At 38.7% G+C, this 11,307-nt stretch overlaps 1 protein-coding gene and 1 non-coding gene across 2 annotated transcripts; one reads left to right on the top strand and one right to left on the bottom strand.

The window, feature by feature from the left end:
- Positions 1-3,911: 3,911 nt before the first annotated feature.
- Positions 3,912-10,748, bottom strand: LOC131334152 (polygalacturonate 4-alpha-galacturonosyltransferase). Its single transcript, XM_058369039.1, has 11 exons — positions 10,611-10,748; positions 10,370-10,520; positions 8,474-8,508; positions 8,335-8,394; positions 8,065-8,202; positions 7,875-7,938; positions 7,740-7,786; positions 7,264-7,598; positions 6,582-6,939; positions 5,551-6,138; positions 3,912-4,532 (listed from the first exon to the last, which is right to left on the bottom strand). The coding sequence occupies exons 2-11, from the start codon at positions 10,503-10,505 to the stop codon at positions 4,257-4,259; spliced, it is 2,037 nt and encodes a 678-aa protein (XP_058225022.1). The 5' UTR covers positions 10,506-10,520; positions 10,611-10,748; the 3' UTR covers positions 3,912-4,256.
- On the top strand, positions 7,033-7,139 carry LOC131334957 (small nucleolar RNA snoR100). The gene has a single exon (XR_009202357.1). It is a non-coding gene; the product is annotated as a small nucleolar RNA snoR100 (small nucleolar RNA).
- Positions 10,749-11,307: the final 559 nt, after the last annotated feature.

Here is an 11,307-nt window from a genome sequence, read left to right as displayed (position 1 = left end):
CACGCCAGTCGAAAATTGGCGTCGGTGATCGGCGAGTGTGAGGTATTGTTCCTCAGTTAACAGAAGGAGAAGAAGACGATCTATTGATCGTTACTGAGAAGAAGACAAATCAAATGCGGTATTAGAATCCGCTCTGATACCATGTTGAAATATTCGATCAAGATTATTTATTCTTCTCACAATGAGGCTTAATATATAGACTGATTACAGAGGGAATAACGAAACAAAATAAGGAAAGGAATCTCTAATTATGCTACCTAATTGACTGATTACATATCTTCCTAATTGACTGATGGAATCACTAATTATGCTACCTACCTAATTGACTGATTGCATATCTTCCTTATTGATTACAATCTATATTTACATCAATTATATTCAACACTTTTCAACGTACGTATGGTTACAAGAATATAGAACAAAAAAAAAAGTATTTATAGGATTAAAGTTTTGACATGACACATTAGTACGAGTAAAAAGTACACACATAAGTTAGGTCATATAATCACCCCATTTTTTATACGAACACGAAAAAACAGATGAACTTTTAACAAGAACTAACCAGGTCGCTTTCGGGTCCTATGCATGGATGTTTTGAGACCAAATATTGACTTGGAATCCAGATGTAGTACTCAACTACCTGTTTTTTCAAATTTCGCAACTCAGGCATTTAAACGGAGATCTAGAACACTTTAAGGCCCCGTTCCGGAAACAGAAATAAGTACTTATTTTTTAAGAAGGCAATTTCAATCTTAAAAATCATGTATTTACGTAAATAATTTTCCTATCAATATGGATCTTATTTGATATATCTCATTGAGATCTTTTATACGGTGAAAAAAAAATTAAAAAATTATTTTTCATTTATATTATTTTTAAGTTTAAAAATGTGAAATAAGTACTTATTTTTTAAAAAGGTGTTCTGGAACGGAGCCTAAAGGTCATTTTCAGATGAAACTGTAACATTTTGTATTTGAACTGAATCCTGACTTCATCGTTTTTATTTCTCGTTAAGCTTTTGTAGTAGTTTTGTTATTAAAAATTTGTCCCTTAATATCATGTCTTAGCATCACGCATTACAAAATTGGCAAAACAACACAGCTCGCGCTCTACAAGCCTTTCTCTCAATTGGAGTCGATTACATGAGTTCGTTTTTAGCCGTTCATGTTCACAATCAATGAACGCGACATTGCTTTAATCCATCCATGCACCAATAATAATGATGGCTCATAAGCTGTTCAATAGACCACAAGGTATACTCACATGTACTGCAATACTGTGATTTATGAGGCTTACGTCTTAGCTGGCTCCACTGACCAACAATAATTGAATTCATACGGCAGAGAAGCGTGTGCACTTCTATTTGAATCGTTCATATTAATAACAAATGATTTAGATCTGTTGAATACTTTTACCGGTATAAATATGAGAACAAATCTAGACCATGAAAAATACTATCCAACTGTTGCGTTCACGTGGACTGCATCTCTGTAGTCCAAGCCATATCCCACATTAAACTCGTGCCGAAAACAAAAGTAAGCTTGTTCTTATAGTACATCGGCATATAAACATCAAGAAAGTTGGAGTTGGTACAAACTCAAAACCATTAATCTTAAGGTACAAGGAAAAAAAAAACAGATAAGAGAGAGAAAATTCATAGTAGTACAAGCTAGGAAAGAACAGAGATAAGAAGAAGAAACAGAAAAAAGTTGGCCTTTTTCATGGGAGGGCTTTGGGGGCCGGCCTCCACCATTTGAAGAGAGAGAAATGGGAGTAGACGTTGAATCACAGCCAACAGAAGTTGTAGTTCCAGAACAGACAACGCGAATATTACTTCAAAAAACAAACCAATCGAGTGTAAACACCGTACACGCATTATCGAACCGAAAAATTCATTTGACAGATTGATCAGTGGACAGAGAGGAACTTGACAGGATAGAGTACTGGTGGGCATTTTGATTGTTCAGTTTCTACAGATATTGGGGAGCATAAGTACTATCTGTGAATCTGCCAATGGTAATGGAGGGGGGAGAGAGAGAGAGAGAGAGAGATGAGGAAAAGTTTGGAAAGTGGGCTAGAAAAGGGTTGCTATTATTTTGTGCTAGAGACATTGAATCCAATCAAATTCTATACACTTTGGGAGATGCTAGAAGTTGTTCGAAAGTGGTTAGTTGTTTCAAGTACCTGTTGAAAAGGTTGGTGTTGGAGCACCAGAACCTTCCCAGTGGGATATTGATGAGGGAGGACTATAACTGTTCAACAAATCATGCAAGCTACTCGTTAAAAGTTTGTTTGAGATCAATTCTAGGTTCAATTTAGTAAAATCTTGATCGCGGAAAACTCAAAATTGAAAAGTTGTTTGACAAACATATTGAGCACTGAATTAAAACAAATACTAATGAATTCATTTTAGTTCCATAGTCATAGTGATGATACTTTTTTGATTTTACTAATGGTCATCATATATTTGGGGTAGTGGTGGTGGTGGAGTGGTGGTGGCGGCGGCGACGATAGAGTGTTTGTGGTCGAGTGGCGATGGTAGTGGCAACGGTGGTGGGCGTGATGGTTGTGATAGTGGTGGTGATGGTATCTATGGAAGCAATGGTGGTAGTTGCGGCCATAGTGGTTGTGGAGATGGTGGGGGTGGTAGAGTGGTGGTGGTGGCAACGACAATGATAGTTGCGGCAGTGTGGAGGGTAGTGATGGATGAGGAAATAATTGAATGCAAGGACATGAGTTCAGTCAAAATTAAGTAACTCAGTTATCAACTTAATTCATTCAATTTTAAGTGTTAAATTTGGATTATCAAACAACCCTTTGGTAACAACTGCAACTTCAGTTAATGGACCAAAACATTAGGCGGCCGGAAAGGATGCTTGAGCAGCTCTTTTTCATAACAAGCAGCAAAAAGAAATCAGTTTTTCGCCTATTACGGCAATTCATGAGCAGAAGCGCGATTCAGAACGTCGGTCCTAGCTAGAATATATAAGCAGAGCACTTGGTCTAACAGTTGTGTTGATGCACTTAGGTGCAGTGAATTTGAGTTCAACACATACGGCGAAGATTTTCATACCCTTCTTGATGAGTTGGGTAGGATTTGAATCGTAGTACTCCATTAGTTTCTTCCAAAATGTGACCAAGAAACAAAAAACCTGGAATGTAAGCAGTAAAACATGCAATACTACAAATTAACTCATTCTTGCCCGCCACATAAGAGAAGTTGACATCATTGACTTTGTTTGAGACACGAGAAATGGAAAACCCAAGTGGACAAATTGGAAAATGCAGGAACAGCGCTCGTGTATCTATCTGTATATAAGTACGTTCTACCATACTGAAGAAACAATTCGCACATATATGATTACATACGGATTGTTAAACCAAGATAATCGAAATGTCAAAACCAAGCGTTAAAAGAGTAGATTAGACAGATCAACTAAAATTTAACTGAAATTTTACGGGGTTCACTACAATACAGAGCACCTCGAACTATTCACCGTGAAACTTCTTTTCAGAAAAAAGAATTGCTCTTCCTTCTGACATTGCTTGCACAAATATTTTCAAAGCACTAATATGATTACCACACAACGATATTATAAATTGCTGAAAGATTAATGAAATCCTCCACATAACAATGCATCCGATGAAACCTGAAATAACATGAACCAGCAAGCACAACCAAATAAAATGCGCAATGCTCGAGAGAGTCTGGAAATAGAATTGCGATGTGTATTAAAGAAAACAGCTAAAGTACCTTCACTCATTCACAAAATCTGTTAAAAAGCATTGACGAACGAAAGAAAGAACAGGCAAACAGTGACAGGACCAACCAACATAACTAAAAAGCTAATCCAACTACATAAGAAATCCATGTCGATGCACATTAAATATCACAAAAATGAGAGCTGCCATTCAAAGAATACACAAATCATATTCCATTGAAATCTATAAGGTTCAATTCTCCAGTCCAAACCAGACAGCTTGAGAAGCAACGTCAGGAGACAATTGTTACAGGTCAAACAGCTAAACTAACCCCAGAGGGAGGGGGTGACGAAAAGAAATAAATTTCAATCACACAAGAATAAACAATTGAGGATTAGGGTATGGGGAAACGGCACATAATAGGTAGAACCCCTCCCTTCGTCCTAAACTAAATTGAACTGAAGTAAGCATCGAATTGGACAGATGAAACACCAGGCAAGGGAAGGAGAGTGGAGGAAGAGCAATTTACTGTACCTAAGTAATCCACCCTCAACTCACTCACTCAGTTTACAGCTCCGAATGTAGGGGTGATCAAACTTGATATACTTGGTCCAGTATGACCGGTACTTTGTCATAGCCAATTCCAGCCATGGTTTCATGTTTCCATTGTAGTGTATAACAGCTGCACGCTCAATTTCTAATCTGTCAATGCTTGGATTATAACCCAGACCAAGCACATGCCACGACTTCTCAAGCGGATGCATTAGTCCATAAAACGTTATCAGTCCTGGAGGCAAAGTTCCAAGCTTCCACAGAACTCTATCTTCATTCTAACACCACCACAAAAACAGAGATAAATAAATACTAGCTCAAAACATCGGACAAATGCTTTTCCCTATGCAGACTATAGGTTACCATAGGAAAAAAAGTGAATAGTTCTTTTTAATTCAGTTAAGGTAGAGATATTCAAACACGACTCTCTCTCCATTAGAGGGAATGAAACTATAATCCTGGGTCATGTCCCCTAGGTGACAAGTTCACTTAAACAAAAAAACAACAAAAACTTGACAAAACAAGCATCCGTATAAGTATTATTCTCATTTCAGTACAAGATGAGATATGTTTACCCTTTTTTACCCTTTTTATGGGGGTAAACAGAAGATAGGATCTGTTGGATCTTAGATTTTATAAGGATCTGTTGGATCCTAGATTTTATAAGGAAGAGGAAAATGGAATGACGGAAATTGATTATTCATTTTTCGTTAAAGAAACTGAACTATCTGAAAAATGGCAGTTTATTTTCTCATTTCGAACGTGATTTTGAAAGTGAATGTAATTCTCATGGCCAATCCCAAATGGTAATGGCAGGAACCCTGTTACCCAAGGCAATAGGATGTGAGAATGCCTCCATCAATGGGAAACTCCGAGTAACTGGAGTCTCAACCACTTTTGCATCGACGGCAGGTCGATCTGTGACATATCATCCTGTGAATCAACAAACAGACACAGTTCGCTTCAAATTCATCAGAATTGTCGCGTTTAATTCACAACGGAGGAACGAAACGAAACAAAAAACTTACATCTACCAGCTTAACCAAAAAAGGTTTCAAAAAAATGTTTTATTTCGAGTACCGGGAAAATGATTAAGCAATGTTATTTCCCATTCATTATGGTTTCCCTCCACAAATCCCAACTCCAACCACGGCTTAAAGAGAAAGTACTAAAAGAAACCAAATAATCGCTGAGACAATTAGCAATCTGTAAGATTTTTGTGTGCTCCAAGAGGCATAGGTGACAAATACAAGAAGAATACAAAAAGCCTGAAAAGAAATGGTTTGCGCAACTAACCATATTCTGCCACTTGTGATATATGCCGGTAATATCTTTCCGTTTCCATTCCTTGAGATCAAAAATGTTCATCCCGTATGCCCACCCACATGCATTCGGAGCAAAGTTTCTAGCAATATGAGGATTAGAAAAGTTAAGATACTTGTCGAAACGATGAAAGCTCTCGCCACAGGTTTCCACAGCACCATTCACTTTTCCATGAAGATCCACTGACCACAATCCTGTCAAGTCCTTCTGGACTACAATGTCGTCATCAAGAAAAAGGATCTTATCCAATTTGGGATAAACCTCAGGGAGATAAAACCTGAGGTGGTTGAGCATTGAAAGGTACTTGGGATTCCTATACTTGAGATTAGAAGAGCCAGCAGAAAGTGTAGTGGGATGATCTGCCTTGAAATAATACTCCTTCATGGAAGCACTCTCTAGCTGTCTAAGAACTGGACAGTAAGATGAGTTGAGCCACTTAAATTCGTCGACGTTTTCAACATGGATGGTGGCTTTTCCAGGAGGGTTCAACAGAAACCACATATTCATAGCTCCAAAGTTCAGTTTGTCAGTGACAAGATGAAATACATGCTTCTCGGGCTCCTGCACAGCCAAGTGGCAAACTTAAGTTAGTAAAGGAAAATAAAAAAGTAAAATTTGGAGCAGAGCCTATATCCAAAACCATGACTTTTTAACCATTGAAGCAAGACATGGACCATTCTTAATGATATTCAACAGTGAAAGAGGGCACCAATGTGGTTTATCAGTTTCACTGCCAACAATATGGATTATCAAGCAACTTTCAATGATTCTCATTTTCTTTCACAACGTGAATTGCAAAAAATTCTACAATTGCATCATTCCCTGCGTTTATCATTACGAGATGCCGACTTATCATCAAGAGTTTCACTTATACCAAGATATGTGAATACACTCGTTGCTCAGGAAGAAAATTAACGTATAAACATCTGCTCCCTGGGAAGTCACTGCTGGTAATGAAACTCAAACAAAGAGAAACCACATACAATATGGTACAGGGTCCTCACCTTAGCATTCCTGATGGTCGAATTGACAACAACTGATGCAGCCAATACATTATCAGAGAAGAGTGCATAATGGTAAAGTTCTGGATTTTCCAGATTCTCACTCTTCGGAAACCTTCTTTTCTCAAATGGAAGGAGATAGTAATCTATGGTTAAGCGCATAGATAAGCAGTGAATTCCATTTGGAATAGTTTTGGCAGCTAACTGGCTCAGGAATGTGCTCTGCTTCTTCAAGCTCCTAACTTGCTCATCAGCTGTTTGAAGCATTGCTCTCAGCTTTCCCGTAACGAGTTTGCAATCAAACAGTTGCTCTCTAGCTTTTGGGAGCAGTTGGCCCAGAGCTTTGATTTTCTCGGGTGCACTGTAATGGACATATTTTTTGGTCACAAGTAAACAAAATTTCAGAAACCTTAAATCTGTAGATATTATGTGCATTAATGGTGCTCTAGATTTTGAATGAAGGAAGCAAGGTAACGAGCACAGAAATTGAATCGGTCTCTAGGCTTGCCCTCTCTAATGCCTTCCGGCTTTGGTTTGAGAACATGGTTCCACGGCATAACATCCCTCGAGTTCGTCAATTTTCGGAGGTATAGGAGGGTGCCGCTATTCCAATGGCAAAACTTTCTGAGAGCATCATGGAAAAAGAAAAGAAAATTAATGGACAATACCATCTTTCTCCTATTACCTGCGAGGAAGGTCCGCATCTGCAGTTGCCTCCCCTAAAGCACGTTGACTTTCTTTGAGCCGATTCTGTAGTTCTTGGGCCAAGTCATGTTTGTTTTTCATACTTGCGATGCTTATATACACCCTCGCCATAATTATTTGATCACGCATCAAGCGTACTGTTGTATCAGGGTTCTCATTTTCATTCTCTTTCCTCCATATACTGTACTTTCCCAGAACTGCTGAGTCAACTGATTTAGAACGTTCAATGGCTGCATTTTCAAGCTTTACAATTACTTCATCATCTTGTTTAAGCAAGTCAGCTGCGCGCTTTTCACGTCTTTTATCCCTCAATTGCTGCAAAATAAGATCAAACAGAAGAGAATACAAACTCAAATAACATATTGCAGTTAAGAAACAGCAGAGATATGCAGACAACAACCTGAGTGTTAAGTATGCTATCAATGATGCAAAGGAACTAAAATAACTAGAGCATACCCTTCTTGCTGATTTCGCAGGTGTATCAACAAAGTGAGAATGATTCTCTGAAAGGAAATATGTCTATTTGTCAATGCACAATTCGTTTAGGCTAAGCAGTTAAGGGACCAAAAGCCACAAGAACTATGTTATTACCTGAAGAATCATCCTGTTTCCCTTCAGGGGGTTCTTTCTTGATGATTGCAGCTATTTGATTTTTCTGTAAGCAAAATAACCAAACAGAACACATGATGTCAATGACTGTAAGTTGATAGGCTTTTCATCATAAAAGGTCGAAAAAAGCAGAAACACAAAACTCAAACCGAAAGCTGATAGTCATCCTGACCTCAACAGAAGTGGCATTACTCTCAACCGCGGTTTCTTTTCCAACAACTTTCCAAGAAGCAGAAAAATTATTCTTTCTGAAAAAATCAAGGCTCAGAGGTCCCAAATCATTTGTGCTGGCTGTGATGACATCAATCACCTGAAATATATTTGCTTAATCAGTGCACCACCAGACGAGAAGAAAAATAGTGAGAAACTACAACTACAAAGTAAAAGCTGAGAATGCTGGAGCACTAGAACTGGATAGCCCAAACCATCAAATCGAACTTGCCTCTTTCGAGAAAAGGGACTTTAGGTGTTGTGCAGCAAACCTCTCTCTCCAATCTACATCCTGCACATTCAGCATTTTAAACTCAGTAAGGAAAGCAGCACGGAATTGCGAACAAGTATACAATTAGTAGATGAAATACCTCTTTATTTGAACCAGTTAAAGCATTATTTCGACCTGCAGAAGGACAATATAGATCCACAACCATGAGATATAATAAAGAAGGAAACCAACTGAAGTATAAGGAGAATAACAGAATAAAATAGATATCAAAAAAAGGTTGTGCTTGATTCGATTCCCATCCAAAGATTTACATGATAAACTGGTATTTGAAAACACCATTGCAGCCACAAGCTCATGCATTGGTATCCTAAAACATACGACATGTCATCATTTTGCTTTAAACAAGTAAATAATCACAACTTATAAAAGAAATTCGTTGAGCCATAGTTAGAATATTAACCACGCGCCTGTTAGAACTCAAAGAGAATGAAATGGACCACAAACAAGCACATATTAGACCTATATAGTGAAGGAAATGAACCAAGCGCATTCATTGAGCCATGTTGAACTCAGATAAATTCTCATATACATAGCAAAAGCATGATAGTGAAACATCAACTTCTGAGTGCTTGAATGTTGGAATGAATATCTTATTTTGTGTCATTTCCCTGTTTCAAATTATAAAATTGTTATCATTTATACACACCACAATTACCAGATGCTCTGTTCCAGTTGTTAATTGTTAACATTATGGCTTAGGTTTCCATCAATAAATGAACAGAACTCATGATCAGGCAGTATTCAAAAATCCTTTAGAAACCATGGAACCAGAACTGTACAAATACAAGAATCAAAGCTTACTTTCATGCGAAATGAACAGCACACCACTAAACGCACCGTGCACGGTTTGTGTCTGGAAGGTATTCGTCAAGTCTTTCACGACAGAAAATCCCACAGTTTTGGAGAAACCACAATTATAAGTGGTAGTACTTATCAAAAAGCAATATAAGGTTTTGTCGTATATTAACCACTAAAATTCAGTTTGATGCTGCGTGTAAGAATGATAAAATGGTTATTGCTACCCTAGCTCACATAACTCCGGAAAGGTTCTACAGGCTAAAACTAGAGCGGGTGTAGCATACTCTTGCCGCCTCAGCCAAGGTAGAAGCTGCTCGTATGGCAGTTATTCGGGCGCTTGAAGATCAATGGTCAAATGCTACTTTTGAAGGGTGCTAGATTTCTTAGAGAGTTCCAACCTAAAACCAATTGGCAATAGGTGGAATAACCTCTAGATTATATTAACCAAGCTTGGTGGCTTAGATGAGCGATATGAGACAAAGTCTAACAAAGGGGATGCCCTCAAAGTAGTTAAAGCTTGCCAGAGCCAGAATGCAAAAGAGGATCTCTAGTGGCAGATAGCCCCTTTGGTTAAGGATATTCGGCTGCCTGTCAGATAGCCACTTTGTTAAGGATATTAGGCTGCTTGTTTTGGATATGCCTTCGTAGTGTTCGGTTATACTCCAAGTGCAAATCAAAGTACTCATGAACTGGCTGCTTGGGCTTTTCCGATGGAATTCGAAGGATCACTAAGTGAGGAAGAACTTCCAGAGTTGGTGGCCAAAGCTTTAGATGAGGAGTTGGCTGTCTTTCTTGCTTCTTTGTAGTGTTTTTGTCCTCTTTTCTTTTTCTCGTTCTCCCCCGCTCTTGTTCCCAGCAAAATAATAAAAACAACAATACACTCACTCTCATAAGGTTAGAAAAGACTGTCAACCGCACAAGTAGTTACGAGAATCCCAACAAAATAACTTTCAAGCCCTATATGCAAACGCAAACATAACCTAACCAGTAGCACCAAAATAATACCACACTCAAAACTACGGCGGAGAAAATTCAATGTCACAATAGTGAATTAAGGCCGAACTTTAATGTTGACGAGGCCCAAAAGCAGTTTGACAACCAAGCCATATCATGCTGAATCAGATCGGGGCGGAAAAAAAAAAATCAAGAATCTGTGCGTATGAATTGAAATACTGACCAATCGAAGTAGAAGTGGAGAGTCCTCGTCCAACGAAGAAAATAAGAGTCCCGAGGAGGGAGAAGAATACGAGAACCAAAATCGAGGAGCGAGATCCGCCCCCGCCTCTGTTCCTCTGTCCCCTCTTGGATGCCATTGCCTCTCCGTGCGCCTGCAAACGAAGAACCAGAGCTTTTAGAAACATGATCAATTGCGTGAATAGAAGAATGCGCATGATGTGAGAGAGAGAGAGAGATTTTGCCTGAATCACGAGGGCATTAGATGGAAAAATGTCGAGAACATGTGGTTTGCGACGAGGAGAAGCAATGTGCGTGAGCGTGTGTGTGTGAGAGAGAGAGAGAGAGAGAGAGAGAGAGAGAGAGAGAGAGAGAGAGGGGGATAGAGATGGAGATGGTGCCCTAGGTAAGAGAGAGAGAGAGAGAGAGAGAGAGGATATGAATGAACGTCTGGATTTGTGATGTGTTACTATTCGCTCTGGCTCTGGGGTTAAATTTTTCTCTCTTTTTCGTTCTAGTAGTAATTGGGAGTAGTATGGTTCAAACTTCAAAGAATTGCGAATGTGACGTCGTATTTCCCACGCGGCCACGCCTCTCGTTTTCAGCCGACGGCCTGAATTTTTGGGTAGTTGAAAACGACAAACATAAAAGCCTTTCAAAAAAGAAAACGACAACATATTCACTTCATCAGTCCCTTTTCTACAAGAGCGTTCGCACTCAGCAAAGTATGGACATTTCTTTTCTGATCGAATTTTGATAATTCAAGCCGCTTAATATATTCAGAACGTGATTTTAAAAGTGTTCGCGAGAAATCGCCAAAAAATGACTGGGAAAGGCTCCATCTAAGAAATTTTTTTATAGAAACTCTTAAAATCACGTTCTAATTACATTGAGCAGCTCGAATTATCGAAATTCGATCGGCAAAGGGAAAGTCCGCACTTT

Source organism: Rhododendron vialii, chromosome 7a (genome assembly GCF_030253575.1).
Source record: "Rhododendron vialii isolate Sample 1 chromosome 7a, ASM3025357v1".
In the NCBI taxonomy this organism is placed as follows: domain Eukaryota; kingdom Viridiplantae; phylum Streptophyta; class Magnoliopsida; order Ericales; family Ericaceae; genus Rhododendron; species Rhododendron vialii.
Note: the sequence above shows the minus strand (reverse complement) of the source record. Positions and strands in the feature narration are given on the sequence as shown.